The 20403-nt window shown below is 41.1% G+C and overlaps 1 protein-coding gene across 1 annotated transcript in view; it reads left to right on the forward strand.

Moving 5' to 3' along the window:
* Positions 1-20162, forward strand: part of ADA (adenosine deaminase) — a 48498-nt gene extending 28336 nt beyond the window's left edge. Inside the window, exons 6-11 of the mRNA XM_072414509.1 lie at positions 5643-5767; positions 8474-8545; positions 14125-14226; positions 14607-14674; positions 19244-19373; positions 19556-20162. Of these exons, the coding sequence (XP_072270610.1) occupies positions 5643-5767; positions 8474-8545; positions 14125-14226; positions 14607-14674; positions 19244-19373; positions 19556-19660 (602 nt within the window). The 3' untranslated portion in view covers positions 19661-20162. The remainder of the gene's footprint in view (positions 1-5642; positions 5768-8473; positions 8546-14124; positions 14227-14606; positions 14675-19243; positions 19374-19555) is intronic.
* Positions 20163-20403: the final 241 nt, after the last annotated feature.

The raw sequence follows: 20403 nt of genomic DNA on the forward strand, positions 1-20403 counted from the left end.
CTTCTTTTTAGAATGGGTAACCAAAGCAGCTTTCAGAGACTTTATCTAAAGTAAACATTGGGTGCTTTGTTATGGCTTGTTGTGTAGAAAGTGTATTTCATGGGGCAATTCTTGTTCTACTTGTTAAAAGAAGGTCACTCCAGATCCATGTGTTGGCTTCGAAATATTAATTTAAAGAAGGGAATAATGGGATGGAAGGTGTAGTCACGTGACCTCTTTGGCAGTTCCATCTGCACTAGAGATGTTTGGAACCATGCAGAAATTATCATCCAAATTGTTTTATAGACCCAGTTGGTCATAGAAACAATGGATTTTATTTGTTGCATGGAAAGGGTTCCTATATGTCCCAAAGTGTTGTGCAATTTGGATGAGTCTGGCACTATTGTAAGAAAATCATCCAGCGCATGGATTCAGACTAATCACCAGGGGCTAGATGACCACGGAGAGGCTGATCTCTGCCAACTTGGAAGAATGCAGCAATAGAAAAGTCGTGATCTTCTCAGTACCTATGCTATATGTATATAAATAATGCTTACAGATTGAGTGGCTTTTTATGTCTCACAATGCTAGTCTATAGGTTGAACCAATCGGGTGCATTAAACTTGTACACTACCATGTGTTGTGATAACATAATGCAACATATGTTAAAGCACCTGCTCAATGGCACCCCAACATATTGGAGCAACTCCGCTCAATGCATGTGCTTTGCATCACTCCATAATACAACATGACATAATAACAACATGTCATAAAAATATAGACCCAATTTTTTTTTCATCCTTTTTTTGGTGAATTAGCATCCCATTTATGTGAATTGTAGGTATGAACGGTCCTTTAAAATGTTTACTCTTTCATTTTAATGAAATTGTTAAAGTTGCAATAGAATTGTCTCTACAGTATAAAAAAAGTGTTGAATACATTATTCTAGGTGTGTACCGGGGTGTGTATGTATTTGTCAGATTTGGCTGATCCATATGATAATGTAAGTATATCATTGCCATTGGCCTCATAGCTCCTAAAACAAGAAACATTGGATCTGTGTATGGCATACTTTTATTTTCCATAGTTAACCCTAAACAGATGTTGTAGAGGAATGCTGGCTGTCGGCGTGTATTAAATTGTCACAGCACTGGCGGAGTCTTGGCAGGCTATTGTAAGTGATCTCACTATACAGAATTGGCAGCGACAAGTCTGTTTGTTGCAATATGCTAATGTCATAATATTTGTGACTACCACAACCCATATTTTAATCCTAATGATTTATGACTCTTTCGGTTAAGAAATAGGACAGGAAATCCATCTGAATTATTTAATTGTTGCTTGTCTTGTTCTTGTTGGTCTGCCGTCTCTAAGGATATAAAACAATTCCAATGTTCTTGGTAGCCAAAGACTAGGTGACCTTGGCTTTTGGTCATATATATAGGGCCTCTGGGTTTTAAAGTAATGAATGGTTTAGTGGTCATATGACTACATCTTCCATGTTTTGTTCCCCATCTGAAGAAATATTTCTCGTCTTTAGAAAAACTAGATATGTGTCTTGTTGATTCATGGTAATCGCAAGTTGCTGCAAGGTTTTCCGTTGGAACCAAATTCCTCATCCGTATGGTCGATGTCATTTTTTTTTTCTTGTTTGCTATCAGATCCCATCTATGGGTGGCACCCACAATATTCTGAACCTTCTGTAACCAATTACAGAGCAAACAAATGTGACCACACGATTTTTCTAATGGTAACCATCTGTTAACAATGTCCTAATTTACTCTTTGTACTATTATAAATATAGGGGGTCTGTACCAAGATTGTCTTGTTTCTCCTATTCGTCATTATTCTGCCCAGCCAACCTTGTATTTGAAAGAAAGACATTTTTTTTCTTGGCGACAGCATGCTGTATTCTATATTAAATACGTTGGATAAAAGAGAAAATGTGGTTGTTATGGGAAGCAACTGTTCCTTCAGACATTTAATTTAAAAGCCTTTTATCTGTGTTTTTTGTGTGAACTTTTGCCAGAGAGGTTACAATTGTCTGGTGAACGTTGTGGCTTTTTTTTTACTTGTTGTATTAACATGAATTTTGCCAGGTTACCGAGAGGACAAAGCTTGGAATGTAAATAGGGCAGGTCAGCAATGAACTATGGGACCAGTATAGAATTGGTAGAGGAGGAGGCAGAGACATCCCAAGCCAGGCCAGGGCCAGTAGTGTTAGGAAAGGCTTAAGAATGAGAAAAGCTGGGCGGACAGAGGCACGTGATGATCGAGATGATAAAGCCAATGTCTAAGCGGAGTCACAGATAAGTTGGGTCAGGAGTTGGTAATTGGGTTGATCAAGGTTGATCTACAGAGCAAGCGTATAACGGAAGTCAGAATACACAGTCCCCCTAGGTCGAGCATTGATTCAAGAACTCTGTAGAACTTCAAATTATTGTTTTATGGTTTTCTGATGCACAACCACCGGTCTCCTGCAATCCCAACTCGATGAGAGAGAGGTATTTGCACTGGTTATATATATATATACAATTAGTTTTTTGGACAGATCACTATAGCTCTCCTGAAATTACAACGCTGCCATTTCTTCCTCCATAACATGTATGTTCAACAGATCCAAACATACATGGTTTCATCTCACCAATGTGTACCTGACATCTGCAAGCAGTTAATGAGAACTTATGTGACCTCTTGCAAGAGTTATTTTAGTAGTGAAGGACTAAGTATTCTATTTCAGACTTCCCTATTAATAATGGTTGTACAAGAATTTGAATATTTATGAGAAGCCCGGAAAATTCTAATTGTTTAGTCCCTAATCAATGATTGTGCAAGTCTCTGGCAATAGTAGAACTCCCACTGACCTTGGCTGTAGATAGTGTTGGGAATTGATTTCTGGGTGCGGATATGTGACGATTCCAGCTGACTCAGTAAGGATTTATGGAGATGATTCACTGTGTAAAATCTCTTAGGTAAAAGATAAGCCAAAGATACATCTCACACAACTCACACTCACATTGGTAACTTTTTGCCTCTCCACAGGTGATATGGCAGCCACTGGTCTTTTGTTTTATATTAGGATGGGAGGTGTTGGGCACTTGTTCAGCTCTGGGGTTACACAGGAATAAAGGAGCCTGGATGATGCTTGGTGTCCTCCAGCTTTTATTAATGTACAATGTGAGGTCGGAGTATATAATATTGGTACAAGGGAGGGCATATATGCAACATATATGGAAACAAAAAGACATCAAACCATATGGGAAAACCTATAGAAGGAATCTTAACCAGGCAAATTTTTCTTGTCAGAGAGAACAACCTCACTAATTCGGTATTCTCTGCAGGTTTGATTTCTTTGTATATCAGAAATTAAATATGTCCTACATTTATATATATATTTGTTGACATTTGTACCTAATAAAATGAGCACAGTAATTTTCATTGGCATTTCTATGTCTCTCTCTGTGTGCAGCAGACAGCATTTTTTTTTTTTTGCTCAGACCAGGTTATTGCTGGTCTCCTCCACGCCTGATTGGCTATGCTGGCACAAGTCACATGTGATGTTTTAGCATTTTGTCTTTTTTGGAAGGGTGTGATTGCGAACAATGGATGTCATGGAAAAGTACAACTTTGGTTGTTAAAACAGCCTTGTAAAGAGAAAATTCTGTTTTTACTCTTTTTATGTTTTGATGCATGGAATCTGTATTCAATATTTTCAGACACCTTAACACCAAAGTGAATGTGACTTCTTGTAGCTATACTGTGATTTGGGATCCTTCACAGATGTGTTTTTTTTAGACTTGCTGGGACTCATATGGAAAAAGGTTAGGCCTAAAATTGGACTCTCCTCCCAGGAATTGCAGTATTAGTGTTTGGACCCCCAACAGCCTCTTGGCCCAGAGCCCAGCTACACCATAGATGAATATTTTCAGGCATGTATTTCTCAAAGGGGCCATTTAAAATGCATTTTTGCAGCCATTCCTTGGTTCCAATTTCAAGTATTTTACTTTGTAATAAAAATGACAACTAGATATTAACGTGTCATTTTGTGTACATGGTTTAGCTTGTTAGGTCTCAATTCAAGGGGAGCATGGCCACACATTTAGTATGTTTTTCTTCTGAGAACTTGCTGTTGGAGGCCCCACTGTTGGTTCCCCAGAATACCAATGAAATGACAGCAAGAATGCACTTGGAATCTCCAAAGAAAAACATACCGACCGAGCTGGGCCCCCAAAACAAAGTTGCTTTGGTGGTTGTTCCCCCTGGATAACGGTACTCCAACAGATGGTAACCATACAACTGCAAATTCATCTTTTGTTCCCAAGTTGGGGTTTCCAAACTCAACTTTTTCAGTATCATTGCTGTCAGGGGCCACAGATCACAGACAGACCCCCTTCTCCTGTTAGGCTCACAGTTTGCATTCCCGTGGCAAGTGCACACTCTTCTGTTTAGAACATGGTAACATTGCCAGGGTCACAGTTTAGGGATAGGGATCACTCCTTACATTGATCACCAGAAACAGGTCTATGGATGGTCTCATACATTTCTCGCTGGCATGGTTTTAGGACCCTTCTTAGCGTTGCAGTTCTCCCACCATGACAACCTGTTATTTTTCATAATATCATAAATTCTAAATTTGCTGTGGAGTAAAGATTGTAATAACCAGATTGAGCGATCACAGATGTCAGTGGAAAAGGATAACAGCCACCTTCCCCTGGGATATTTAAATTCCATCTCTGCCTCAAGCTGGATCTTTGTCTACATTCCTGTCAAAAGCAGATGTTGTTTTGGGTATAATTTAGTGACCCCCCCCCCCCTTAAGGAAATGGCAATATTTCATATTTAATGTGTTTTACTGATAAAGAAGTATGTGGCAGTCATTTTTCTAGTTGTGACTGTTAGAGCCCCCTTGTGTTGCTTTGTTGGAGCATTTTATGTTGCTTGTTTTATTATATTTTTAGACTTTGTAATGCTGGCAATGGGTTTCCATGGCTGAACAACTGATCTGACTGAGCACAGCTCCAATAATTCACAAGATATTTCCAAAGCTTTCCTCCTTCCAAGTGTTGTTGCTTTTGGTTTATGGGAATGGTGCTTTTCCTTGTTGGCGATTCAGAACTGCTCCGCTATGATCCATCACGAAACATGGTCATATGTAACAGAATGTAATTTTATTTCTGAAAGGGTTGTGGCTTTCCTTAATTTGCATTTGCATCAGTGGTATGCAGATTATATCTTAAAAACTACATATCCTGCCTTAGTTGTCATTATGAGGTTAGGTTAATTTGTAAGGGGGTCAGGCCACCCAATACACCCAAAACTTTGTATAAGTTGATGTTGGTATGTCCTGATTGAACCCCATACTGAAGGGAAATCTGTTCTGGCTTAGCCCCCTCTCGTCATCTTGGAAGTTCTCATTCTCCATGCAATACATTTGGTTTCTTTAATGCAATATATAAATTGTCACAATTGTCGGGAAAATTTTAAGCAGAATAAGCAAGAGCATTCACACAGAACCAAAATATTAGTTTGCAAATGGACTGCCCCCCCCTCCCATTTAATATATATATATTATTGATCAAAAACAAATGTCCATCCTATCTATGCTTTCCTTGTGTATGTATGAGTGTTTTCTAATCTGAACAACTCTGCTTTCTGATGAACAGATTGGTCATTAGAAGTGGTGGAACTCTGTAAAAAATATCACAATGACACTGTAGTGGCCATTGACCTGGCTGGTGATGAATCCTTGAATTGCGAGGCGGCACCCGGACACCAAATGGCCTATGAGGTGAGAAATCCTATAATGAGCTATATAATACTATAATGATAATTGTCAGCATTATGCAATAGCTGGGATGTGGTGTACTAGGCGTGTACTCAATTTTGGAGAGAGAAAAACTCCACAAACCCTATTTGTGTGCCCTCTGATGCTGGCTTCCTGATTTAAGGCATATAGGTCTTGAAGAATCAGGATCAGAGGAGTGATGATGCAGAAGAGGCTTTTATGGCAAATTACATCATTCACTTGGAGTGATGATGCAGAAGAGGCTTTTCTGGCAAATTACATCATTCACTTTGACACAGATGATAAACACTCTCTCTTCTGAATGGACAAGTAAGTTTCTGTGTCAAAGTGAGAGTTTCTTTATGTGAACAACCCTGACCCACCTTATGAAGTGACCAATAGTAACTTTTCTGTCACCTACTTTGCCACCAAGTGACATGTTTGCTTTATTTAATACTGCGCAGATTCTGGCAACGCTGTGAAAGAAGGGTGCTATGAGCTACTTAATTTAAGGTTCAATGTGATTGATACCTTGAACATACTAGATGAGACCTTAAATAAATTAAGGGTTCCCATCTAGTAAGGGTTCCATTTATAGCTTTTACATATCTTACTAAATTAGGATGTGGAAATCCTGCAAGCTTTTATGTTTCCTGGTTCTTTTACCACCCACTTGTGCACCACCAATTGTGTTAGATTCTTCATTCAATCGATTGCTTCCAATCCTCTCAGAGGGTTTCTGTATGGAATGGAAGCCATGGAAGCCACTAAACAAACTTGCTAGAAAGGTTTTTAGAATTCATTTACAACCCCTAATAGATCACAGGCTTAAAACTAAGTTGTGGGTTTTGTGTTGGTGCACAATTGCAGCTTGTTGTTGATGTCATTGTGAGACACCTTTGGGATCATTCAGAACTCATGCAAATATCCAACTGCAGGTCAGATTATCTATTTGAAGCTGCTTTTGATGTATTTCATTGTGTTGTGTTATCATTGGCACAGTTTATAGAAGGTGTGTGTTTTATATAACCAGATTTGAGGCTCTGCCAATAACATGCAAATTTTATTTTAGTGTAGCTGGTTGTACCTGTCTTAAAGAGCTGGCACCCACAGAAAGATAAAATTGCTGTGGAGGTGAGATAGGGTGAATGTGAGCAGGTTGAATGTGAGCTTTCCAATGATAATGAAATCATCTTCTTGTTCATTAGGATGAAGACGTATGTGTGTGTGTGTGTGTGTGTGTGTCTGTCTTGGGGGGGATGTTTAGATGTCTTCGAGATATTGATGAGTTTGGTGTCCCTAACAGTGTTTGTGGCATGAAATGAAATGATGGTGTGGGAGGTTGGCTGGCTTGTGTTTAGAAATGGATGGGAGCTGCACCTTTTTGTTCATGTTTGCTTGGTCTTCTTTTTTTTTTTTTTTTTTAGGTATTTAGAGCAGCTTCAAACGAAAGAAAATTCTTATTAATGTCAATGGGCAGATTCCTTATACAGCAAATCTTCTGTTGTTCAGTATTCAGATCCTCTGGGAAATGGAGCTTTTCCTGTAGAGTGGGGTAGAATTGATCTTGTTATAAGGAAATAATGTGAAGCTGTGAATGTGAGGACCAGTATAATAGCGCCACCTAGTGACCATTAGTGTAAACAACATGTGAAGGTGGCAAGCTTTCCCCAAGTCTGTTTCTTCAAATACACCATGTGTATACACACACACACACACACACACCTATACCCCCCCCCCCAGTCTAAAATATTTTAATTTGATTCTTGTTTAATGTCATTGATTCTTGTCAACTGTCTTTGATTTCTAGTTTCTTAGTACATTCTACCTATTCCTGAGTCATAATCTAGGTTCACTTTTTTTTGTTTGCTTTTGTGTTTATGGGCTAGCAATAAATTCCTGCTTCATCTTCAAAAAGTGACAAGTCAGTAACTTTGCTGTTCCAAAGGTCACACACAGACATGTAGAGTTCCATAAACCTCCTGCACTGTTAGATAATAAGCCTTCAATACACATTACTGTACCACAATACACATTACTGTACCACAATTTACTATTTAACATGCGTGCCAGAATTGTCCCTCTTATTTGAATTGGCTTTTGTTAGCCGTTCCCCTTTACATTCACTTATCACTTTGTGAGAGGTCTTTATGTGATTTGCCTTTGAAGCACAGATTCACTTTAAGTGTTCCTTACCTACTATATAATAGCCAAAATTTGTACAGGTGATGCCCCTCTACTGTGAACATCTAGACCGGGGGCTGTCCAACTCAAGTTCCCCAAGGGTCAGAATATGCTCAGCTTTTTAAATCACCACTAATGTCCTGCCATATGGTATACAGAAGTAATAGAAAGAGCTGAGATTTATTCCTAAAAATTTTGGCTTGTATGTGTCCCTTAGGAACTAGAGTTAGCTTTGGTTTAGACTCTCTCCCAGAGCCGTCCATCTGTGTGATTCATGAGTAACAACAACAACAACCGAACAATTCACCTTGCCTCAAAGATTATCACTTTATTGTCATTTCATTCCAGGATCCACAATCCACTTTGAAGCTGTCTGTCAAAGTGCACCTGTCTATCAAAGTGCACCTGACAGTACCTGTCATGACAGCTGCACTTATGACCCCCATTTTGTGTTGTTTATTGGTGCAGCTCTTATGCTGTTTATGGATTTTTTTTTCCTGATTTTTTGACCTGAATATCTTGTAGGAAGCTGTACGATGTGGAATCCATAGAACAGTCCATGCTGGAGAAGTGGGACCAGCAAGTGTTGTCAAGGAGGTAAGACAATAAATCCAAATGTGAGAGAAATGCTTGGGCAGAGGAGCAGGACATATTTGATAAAATGTAAACCAAAATGCTCGGGGTTACATATTTTGGTTGTTGTCATTTTGATGTCCACATGTCCAACCTACTACTCACTGCCTAAGTAGTACCTTACAGTGTTTCAGTTTTTTTTTACAAATTGATATGTCCAAGACTCAAACCTCACGTGAAATTGCATGAAATCCATGAAATTGCATGGTATCAGTGGGAATTGTCCAACAGAAAAATGACATGGGAAAGTGAGGAGGGCATGTTCCACATTTGGGGTGGCGGACTACTAGGCTTTTGCTAGTACCATTTTTGCTGACGTAAAAAGCAGGTTTGACGTCAATATAGTTTGGACTGCAGTGTGGTGTGCAACAGGTTGTCTGAAAATTTAACAAGGCTTCCTCAGGGCGTTTTGGAAACGAAGTGTACACCATCTGAAATTGCAGTAAGGGAAAGAAGTATTTGATACCCTGCTGATTTTTGTACGTTAGCCCTCTCTGACAAGTCTATAAATTTTTATTCTGTCTCTCACCTACCATTACAAAACAACAAAAGAATCCTCAAAAAACCCATTGTAATGAGTGAAAGAGGACTGGGTTTTTAAGTATTTGATCCCTTCCCAAAAGATGACTTCAAGTTTTCTTACCCCGAACCAGGTGCGGGCTAACCTCCCAGGTGGTTAAGTTCTGGAGACTGGCTAGGCCACACTCCAGGACTTTCATGGCTTCTTCTTGAGCCACTCTTGTTGCCTTGGCCATCCATGTGTTTTTGGGGCATGCATGCACCATCACATTGTCTGTCCCTTCGATGCGGTGAAGGTGTCAAGAAAGCATAATGTGTCCATCTCCATGTTTGATGGTGGGGATGGTGTTCTTGGGGTCATTGCGCCAAGTTTGGAGGAGGAGAAATGCTGCCTAAATGCTCGATTTTGGTCTCATCTGACCACAACACCTTTCACCCAGTTCTTCTCTGGATCATTCTGGCAACTGCAGATGGGCCTGTTGTACATGTGCTATCTTGAGGAGGGGGGCCTTGCGGCAAGATTTCAGGCCTTCATGGCGCAGTGTGTTACCAGTTGTTTTCTTGGTGACTATGTTTTCTTGGTGACTATGGTCCCAATTGACAAGTGTGGTTCTGGGCTGCTTCGTCACCGTTCTCATGATCGATCATTGCAACTCCAAGAGGGGAGATCTTGCATGGAGCCCCAGACTGAGGGAGATAAAATAACTGTCAATTATCGCACCAACTGTTTGTGTGAATTATGTCACCTTCTCACCAAGCTGCTTGGCAATGCTTCTATACTGCGTCCTTAGACTGGGGCTATGACAAAAGGCTAATCTTCCTCCCAATGTGTTACAATAATAGGCAGGCTGCTCGCTGTATGCATGTGCAGTGACCAAGAGCATCATATAGGGTAGAATTCACCTTTGGTTTGGTTTGGTTTGCAGGCTATGTATACAAATTTGTTCTGTAAAGTATTTTTGAACAAGCAGGGTTTTATATAGAGCCAACATATTATGCTGCACTGTACATTAAATGGGGTTCTTAGGGAATTGTTCAGGTATTTACAGAGATGGGATTGGGATATCGTACCTGTCTTGAATTTATGTTTGCAAATTTCATTTAGGATGCTCCATTTTTGGAGTGCTTTAAAGACCTTTTTATCCTTCCCCCTTCCCCCAATAGATTTTCAAGTCCAGATGGAAAAAAGGGGTTACTAAATAATTGACGCTACGGGTGCATGAGTGACATCAACCCACAATGCTTCTTGACTTATGGGTCCAGGTACTTTACAACGGTAGTCTAGCCCTGTACATGGTATGCTTGTTAACTGAGCAATATGAGCCGGTACATAGTAGGAATGTGGCTGCGGTACCGCTAGTCCTCCCCTAGATTTCTGACGCTATCAAACCTGTTCAGAAATTCCTGGCCTTTTGGAATCCCAGAAAATGGAAAAAGTAAGTAGTATGTTACGTTATGGGGTGTCTGGAAGGACTCACCCACCCACATTACGAAACCTTTTTCGAGTCAACCAAACTCCAAAAATTTCTTATTTCAAGAGTGAAACCTTCATATGTTTTAATTGATGTTTGGGATGAAATTGCTTCACACTAGGTGCCTCTGTAGTATATGCAAGCGTCACTCCTTAATATCTCAAAGGAGCCTTACTTTTTGTGCTGTTCAAATTGTAGACCTGAGAATTTCTGGAACTGTGTTAAAAGGGGCAAGGGGCATCAAGTTAGGCAGGGACACCAGTGGGTTGATTGCTAATGCATATGCAGAAGAACATTGTGAAGTGAATCAACCCACTTTCACTCAGCTATACAGCTATATGCAATCACCATCACAGGGATATTAGCAATCGGCTCCATGCAAATAGTAGCAGTGAAAGTGGGCAAACCTGTCTGTGTTGGCCCTTGCCTATGGGGAAATAAATAGGAGTGGGCGAAAAGCCCAGGTATTGAAAAAAAAGCCTTGGACGCTGCAGCGAGGGGAAGTGACCCCAGGCACATAAATGTGGGCCAAATCTCCCAATATGACCAAACTCAGGAACATGTATGGGTAAAGACACAGCTAACAACAACAAAGTGCATCTTCAAATGAACCCTGGCCTGATTCTATCCCTTGTGATGATGCCAAGGCAGACAGGTTGCCAGTAGCTTAGCATCAAGGTTAGGTAAGGAAATAGACCTGTAATTGGACCATGCAGTATGGGGTCTAACCTTCTCTCTCTCTCTCTGGTGAAAATAAACACCTGCCCTTTACCACCTTTAGGTTAAGCGCCTTAATAACCCACAAAGCTCTTTATTCCTACCTCTCATCCCTTGCTTCTGTTTCTGGTTAGGGATAACCAGAAACCTAAAAACTTAGTTTTTCATAATAAAGACAGGCTTTTTTAGGGCACGGAGTGTTTTTGTCTAGTTTAGCTAATTGTTTTATTTCAGAGATTTGTTAAAACCATTGCTGTCTGAACAGGACCAAAACTACTTGCACCGTACGTATGCTTACCTAGCTTATGCTGGTTTTGTTTCCAACCCGACACATTTTGCACTTGTCGGGATGTTGGGATATTTAACATAAATCTCATACCCTTCTGGGTATACAGACTTTATTGCCATTCATCCATCTCATCTGCTTCTCTGCTATGGTAACTGTGCACAGGTTCATTTATGTAGATTCTTTCCCAACTTGACTAGGTGAGGCTGTAAATTGTTGTTGGCGCAGAGACAACAAATTGTTGTCTCTTTAACTGGAACAAAAATTTCTTGTTCCAGTTGGTGCAAAGCAGTTTGCAGTGCTCAGCACAACTTGATTCAAACAGCATCCTAACTTTTTCAGCCTCTGATCAGCAGTATTGTGGGCAGCCCACAAGTCCGTTAAGAAACCCTATAGTCCTTATTCAGCCTAAAATTGTGTATGTTGTGCCACTTGAAGTGAACTCTCAATGATTCCAAACCACAAGGAAAAATAAACCCACAGCTGGGAAAAACGCCAATGCCTCAGCTGGTGTCGATCTGGGTTTTGCCATTGTCAGAGAAATTAAGGCTTGAATGGGGTGATCCCAGTGGTATGTGATGCGTTTTCTCCTGGGGATCTGCAGGTAAGGTTTCAGCTCCCTCCTACACCTTTTAGCCCCAGCAATGATAAAAACAAAATAGATAGCAAGTTTGGCAGCAATTGTTCTTTGGTGCGGATTTTATGTGGATTCAACATGTGGCAATTTGTGTGGTGTGCACGTGTGGTGTGGTTGTAAAACTCCACTATTACCGTTTGGTGCACATCTCTGGGTGGGCCTTGTGAGTGTGTGATGTATACGGACGGTCAAGCTCGCTACTGCCACAGCTTGAGGTTAGCTCCACCACCACAGTTCTGGTATCCCCCCTTATATGCAAGTTTGAGCGCAAGTTGGAATGCCAGATCTGTTCTCTAGCTCTCTATAATATAAATTGGAAATGTACCTCATGCTGATATCCTCCCCTCATGACCTCACACATGCGCACACTCCATGTAGCATTTTTGTTTTAAATGCTACATTTTTGTGCCTGGTGCATGCATTGTGGAATTTTGTCAGATTTTGGCATAATTGTACTACTTCCCCTTTACCCCAGAGCTGAGAATTACTGATTTGTATGGGAGGGGGGAGTCATTGCTTGAGTGTCTTATAGAGCTGTCAGAATCTTTCTGCTTGCAGTACACATTGCAGTACTGACTGAGGCTACAACTAGTTTTTGTGATTTTGAATTTCTTACATTCATTAAGTGACATTCGGCCGCCAAGTTGGTGGTATGCTGTTCAGCATTGTTAACTTGTGAACAACATGCTTTCAGCTGGCTGGATGGCCAGAAAGTTTTGTGCAACTAGCACCAATGAATTCCAAGAAGCAAGTTTAAGTGGGTTGATTCTCTGTGTGTGATGTCACATGGAGACTGAAAGCAGGCATTTTTGTTGGTCCCCAAATCTATCAAAACTTGTTCTTCGGATACTGAAAATCCACCCAAAGTTTGATCCCCATAATCAACACCAATGACTTATTTGTACTAATTTGTACTGGCCAACAGTGTGTTCAGTTCTGGGATGGCCATTCTTTCACTTTGTAATTGTTCCTGTCATTGCACAGAAAGCACATATTTTGTATATCCCAATTGCAGGCCAAGAAGGAGTGCCACCACAAACCATTCCACTTGTGTTCAACTTCAAAATTACCTCCATGGATGTGTATGTCTCTTTCATTCCTTCGTTTTTAGCAAAACAAGTTTTTGTTCAATCCATAGATTGAAAGCTGCATTCTAACTGCTCTGGTCTGGATCGCAACCCAACTCCATCATCAGACCACTCACGTTGGTACAGAAGCATGTCATTTCCAGAACTTTGTGACGATCACGACGAAAAGTGTGAAGTTGTCATTCCTCTTAGAAGCACATAGCCTGCCTCTAGAAAAGTTCAGTCTTCTCTTGATAAGGGAGGTTCAAATTGGGGTTCATAAAGACAGTGTTATGAAGACATCTTTCTGTTCCTCATCCGACATGTCACGTCACAACAGATTTAGGAGGGACTGGCACTGGATTCTCTGCTCAAAAGCCAGTGCCACAGATGCAGATTCACAATCAGCAAATTTTACTTGACCATCTAAAAATCTTATCTTGCTGTGACTATGGTTTGGCATGAGCACACATAAGACATTTTATTCCTTTCTCATTCAACCATTGTGTTGTTGGCCTAACTGGTAACACACACCTGACAGCAGATTATCTTGATCTCCAAAGTAAGCAAATCTCACCCTCGTGATCAAGACCCCCTGCCTAACCATAACACATTTGTGGCAAATAGTACTTGTACCAAATCTGTAGGTTATCGAGTGTCGATACATTATTCTGAACTCGGAATCACACTTTTATACCTAATCATGTAATTCCAATAATCAATCACACTTGCATATTATGCATCATTATCAATGATTTTTGCTACTGGGAACAACACAGGTGTTGTGCAGTGTTGTTGCAGTGTTATAGCCAAATGTTACTCTGTTTTCTGGTTTCTCATTGCAGGCAGTAGAGGTACTGAAAGCAGAAAGAATTGGACATGGATATCATACCATTGATGATCCCATCCTATACAGGGAGCTGCTGAACAGGAAAATGCATTTTGAGGTGAGTCTTGGGTCACACTGGTTGTAGTGGAAGATTCAGATTTAAGCACACATTTATGGTATGCCTGTGTGCTATACAGACATGGGCACAAAGTCTGTGTGCCCAATGTGCATCATTTATGTGCACAGACTGGGCTGACTTAGAATTTTCCCCTCACTGGCATATGTTGATAACAGGAGGTGCCGGAATACACAAAAGGTAGCAGAGGTCACCCCTTTAGTATATGGCCGGAAAAATGTTACCTTTATTTTACTTTTACCTCATCGTTAAAGTAGGGAGGCCAAAACTGTACAAAAGTTGGGGGGAAGATGACATTGCCAATGTGAAAGTTTTGTAAAGCGTAGTGTATTTGTGCTGATGTCATTCATTCTGTTTTACAGACATGTCCATGGTCCAGTTATCTCACAGGTGCTTGTGATCCTGATTTTACCAAACATCCCATAATACAGTAAGTCTGCGTGTGCATGTTATACGGGTGCTGTTTTGTTTTTTGTGCTTATGTTTTTTTCTTGTGCTGTTTAAAAAAACACAGAAAGGAGATCATAGAAATACAAACATATGGCAAGGTTAGGTTCTTTTTGAACTGTATGCTATGTGGTTAGCTGTTCATAGCATACAGTTCAAAAAATACATAACATATGGCAAGGTTAGGTTCTAACAGCTAAACACATAGAAATACAATCTTCAAGCTTGTGGCTTGTTAGGAACATTGTAACCAACCCGTTGTGCTGTATCATGGTTCCTGCTACTGAAAAAAAAAAAAAAGAGAGAATTTGGTTCTTCTAATAAAAAAGAAAAAGAAGGAAAGGGGGGGTGATTCTAACTGGTAATGCCACCCCCCCCCCCCCCCCCCTTTCCTTTTTTATTAAAAAACCAAAAGGGGGGGGGGGGAACCAAAAGGGGGGGGGGGGATTCTTTTAACAGTGGCAGAATGCAATTAGGCATTCATCCCAGTATACTCAGGTATCTAGGGGGGTGGTCGTAACAAACAGCAATATTCCTCAGTAGTGATAAAGTGGTACCAGGTCTGTGCGAATTTTTCTGCTTTCTTAGCGTCATAATATATCACATGGAGTGGATATCATTTCCTATCAGTAACCCTTTGCAACCAATGTACTACCGTCGGGGGGGGCAGTATTCTTCCATAAGGCTGGGATACAGGCCTTAGCTGCTTTGAGAAGGTGTCTCAGGAGAGAGTTCCTATAGCACCTGTGGGACATGTCTGAAACATGAAGAAGTGCCAGGGCTGGATTGCCCCTTATATCCACTTCTGTAAGCTTTAAGATAATATTTTCTACCGTACAGGTTGGCCAGTTGCACACAAGTCCTCTAGAGGAAGAAGCGATTGGGGTATTGTAGTGGGCCGCGTGGCAAAGGATCTCAGAACATAAGTAGTTGTATGTGGCGCCAGGGCGACAATGAAGGGAGATCCCTTTCTGTTTGTAGGGTCGGAATATGTAGGGTTGGAATATGTTGCCATTCCCCATTGGGCGTGTATAGAATATCCCACTTCCTGCACAAAGCATGCCATTGGCGAAATATTGGGTCAGTCCAGAACGGGAGACATTGGAGACAGGTATATGGTTATGTTCTCCTCTTTGGCGAGACTTAAAAGTACTTAATGACCACTTTCAAATCAATGGATGGGTGTACATTGCCGCCCTGGCCGCCGGTGTCGACCAGGCCAGTGCGGCAATGAGGGCAGTAGAGCATGCATCCTCCAACCCAACCCACAGTTTGGAGCGGCTATTCCTAGACAAGCACACTGCCTGATAGTAAACTGGGTCAGGGAATGCCATTCCTCTGTTGGCTTTGGGAAGTCTCAGTAATGTCATCCTAAGCCGGGGCACCCCATTAAGCCAGATATCCCACTTTTTAAATTTTACAAATTCCGAACGGAATTTTCGAAGGATGTGTATTGGGGACTGCTTGTTATGCCTAGACTGTTGCTGCATTCATTTTCAGCACATGGCATTTACATGGTTTGGGAGGTGCAATCTGCCTCCACCTCTGTAGATCAATTTTATTTAATAGAGGATAAAATCTGAAAGTGAGATCTACAATTCGCGTTAGATTAGCAGAAATCTGCGTGCCCCAGGTGATAGCTGAGTTATAGAGGCCTTGGCCCCTTCTTTCCCCTTCAAGTGGTCTAATCTAATTTTTCTGGGAAGAGTAACACTCGGAGGCACTGACTTAAACCTGAAAATCTTATTTTGTAATTACGCTCGCTCTCTGTCTTGCATAAGAAGCGGGAAAGTAGTTACTGGTGTTGCAACATAAGGTAGCTGCTTATTTTATGCGGATGACCTTTTTGTCTGGACTCCCCTGATTGGCCCCACTGAACATATATATCTCCACTGGCAGGAATTATTCATAGGAGGGGCTCCAGTGTCAACACAAACAGTAAGGGAGATAATAGGCATCCCTGTGTCGTCCCATTGGTTTTCCATTCCTTTTGTATGAGTTCACCATTAACCTGTACTCTTGACACATTTGGGTCTTCCCCCTCGTATTCTGCGCTGGAGAGAAGAAACATTGTATTCCTCCCCCAGCGCCAATGTGGAGAGCAGAAACGTCCAGTCCACCTGATCAAAAGCCTTCTCAGCATCAGTGGAGAGGAGACTAACTATGCACATATATTATGTTGTCCCTGGCTTCCCTCATGGGGAGAAAACCGCTTTGGTCAGGATGAACAATAATAGCCTATGCACTAATATGCTGGCAAAAGTACTGAAGGATGACTCCAAGTTTCAAATCACAATTAAGCAACGATATTGGTCTATGCTCCAATTATAGGAGGAAATCAGTGATACTCAAACCAGACAAGGACCCTCTCCTGACACATGTGGGCTGCTAGAGTGTGACCATCAGTGAGCGTGTTCAGCGCTATAACTAAATGTGGGCCTAGTGCTGGGAAGAATTTCTTATAGTCGGCTAATGTCAGACCATCTGGGCCGGGAGGGAGCCTTCCCTGATGCGGCTCGGTGGATTGCTGCTTGTAGCTCAAGCATTGTTGTAATATATTGTCCTCAGACATTTATTGTATTACAATATCTACTGGTTTATAGACTAATTTACGAGGGGACTCTGCCGTGACTAGAGATAACCCCCTTGGCACACGCCACCCCTGACTTAGGGATGAACATGGCTGAAAATCAAAGTGCCTAGCCAATGCCCTGCCACAGTGGTTGGCATGTTCATAGTATACCCCCGTTGCAAACGATACTAGTATTTTAGCCTTTTCTCGGCCCGGTACAGAGTAAAATTTGTGTACGACTGGCCAGTAGTTGGGATTCCAGGGATTCCAGGTCCGTTGTTGAAAGTCTTTTATGCAACTCCTGCAACAGCATATCAAGCCTTTGAACAGACCTCTAATATGGGTTAGTCTTTTGAGTCAAACATTAGAGGTCTGAACATTTATGAGCTTCCCATCCATACATGAATAGGACTGAACGTTTTGAGGGAGAGTTTAATCCCTTAAACATTCAGAGATGTGAGTGTGATACCGTTTGGTCTGTGACTAAGGAACTGAGGTATGGGAGAGGGAGGGTGGGGGAAATTAGTATGTTTCTTCTGTGTATACCTTAAGAGCTCTAGGCCCCCTAAACCTAGGTAAGTAATATATACCAACAACACCGACCTCTACAAGAGGTCGGGTGCACCTATGTGGGGGGGAGTGTAGGCAAGAACACAAAGTTGCTGCTGCTGGTGAGCCAGCGGCTCGTAAAGTAAAACTTTCATAAACAACATATTTACTAGACCTGTGTGATAGCATAAAGAACAAGGAACAAGGAGAGGAGATGTGTAAATGTGTTGTATATATGAGACCAGAAAGCTGTTTCTAAGTTTGCCTTTCTACTCTAGTAAGGATAAGGATAGTAAGGATTCTAACTTACGTCTCTGGGACCTTTGAAACCTGATCAAAGTAGCCTGCATTGTGTATTGCTGTGTCCTTTAAAGTTGGGGTTACTGTTTCGGCTCCTGTAAAGGGCAAACAAAAACAATTTAGTGGTTCTTTATTTGTTCCCGGATGGCTGCCTACCACCAGTACTAACAGTGAGGATGGGCGATGGCCCATCCTGGACTCAATAGGGACCAGTGTCACTGCAATAACAGGAATCCGCTTCCAGCTTAGGAGGTGTGCCCTAATCAGGACATGGATTCCTGTGTGATGTTACCACCACTGTCTACCTCCTGCATATCCATACCTCCTCTGAAATTTATCGTTACAAGAGTCCAAATAGTCAGCAGCAGGAGAAATCATTGAGGTATATACACATATACAAATTACAAATTCACATGGACTCCGTGTGTGTGTGTGTGTATATATGAGTATATATATATATATATATATACACTACAGCCTGTATATCGATCAAATGTTCGTTCATCGCGCGCGCATGCTCAGACTATGCACGATCACTGAACAACCGTACACACGATGGTTGACCATCTATCGTCGTCCAATCTGATCCGCCAGTCCGGTCGTTCATTCCCAATGACTATCCTCGTTTGTCAGCGTCGTTTGGCCAAAAATCATTGGTTACTTTTTTTACAATCGTTCGTTTGTCGTTCATTTCCAACGATTAAAAAGGGGACTTCATTTGCACAGAGTTTAAAGCTGCGTACACACGTCCAATTTTTAAGTGTTCTACTTTATGTAAAAAGCAAAGCAAAATTTTGTGCAAAGCAAATCATGGTCTTATGTGTACTTGATTTTACAGCTAAATGGCAGCAGCAGCACATTTAAAAAATAGTAGTAAATCTACCTTCTGCAATCTGTGTCAACCATGCATTTTGTGCTATGCTTTGGGGCAACAGGTGTGAGGATTCTTGGACTGTGATGGTAATACACTCTATCCATCCCAGTGTTTTGAATTTAAATCAACTTTGCCCTGCTCTACAGAGTTTTAATCCTTGCAAATTATTGTAGAGCAGGGCAGAGTTTTAATCCTTGCAAATTATTGTTATCTTTAGATCCAGTAACCAGGGTTCTTTCTCTTGGCTCTTCCCTCAGGTTCAGAAATGACAAAGCCAACTTCTCTCTGAACACAGACGACCCTCTGATCTTCAGATCTACGCTGGACGTGGATTACAAAATTGCAGTAAAACACATGGGCTTTACAGAGGAAGATTTTTTGCAAGTGGTAAGTGTCACTTGTTCAGTAAGATTTTACTTTAAATGCAGGAGCAGAAGAATATAAAAGTATTAATACAACCCCTCCATCAGAGCAAGTACAACCCCCCAATGCAGAGTTTCCACCGATTTTCTCATACAGTGTGACATTCATTCTTTGAAATGTTTGGAATGTATTTTCGTCTTTTCCAGAATATTAATGCAGCCCGATCCTGCTTTCTACCAGAGAATGAGAAAAGGGAGCTCCTGGAGAAGCTGTATAAAGCCTATGACATGGAGTTGTCTACAGGGCTCTGAAGTTATTAGTCATTACATACAGACTTACGTTTGCAAAACCACGCCTTTCTTATTCAGAGAGATGGCTTCATGTCTGTTTAGGAATACAAGATATGGCCACCATTGATTGAGAGTTTCCTCTTCAGTTTTAGATAACAAGACAGCCATCTAAAAATACTCCAGTTATACACTCCAGGGCCTAAACTGGCAGGATAGTTTTGGTTTGGGGGTGGGGGTGGGGGGTGTCAATCCGATCAATTGCTTTGTGGAAAGAGAGTCAGCTCAACTCAAAACTCCCCACCCCATACTGGTAGAGATGCTCCATTTATGTGAATGAAAAGGTTCAAAAGGGGTGAATGTTGTCCAATAAGCAAAATTTGGCAAACGTAAACGTAGATATGTTGACATGAGCCAGCAATAAAAAATTCTGACAGTGGGTGTGCAAAGAAAAGAATCAATGTCAATTCTAAAAACAGTATTACATTCATTGTTTACAATAAAGACTGTTCATGCTCTTCAGCAATGATTGAGTCCATGAGTATCATTATCATTAACGCTTTGGATAAACCACTTGTGAGAGTACAGAACTAAAGGAAATTTGAGCCAAGGAAATATGATTCATATTTCCTTTAAAATGTTTGGGATGAAATCAATATTGGTCACTGGTGAGGTGCAGCAGGCATGGTTAAATTCCCAGAAAATAAGCCAGAAGTTTAAAAATTTAAATTTAACCTAATTTCATCAGCTCAACTTCAATCATCCAT

The sequence above is a fragment of the Pyxicephalus adspersus genome, chromosome 6, assembly GCF_032062135.1.
Source record: "Pyxicephalus adspersus chromosome 6, UCB_Pads_2.0, whole genome shotgun sequence".
In the NCBI taxonomy this organism is placed as follows: domain Eukaryota; kingdom Metazoa; phylum Chordata; class Amphibia; order Anura; family Pyxicephalidae; genus Pyxicephalus; species Pyxicephalus adspersus.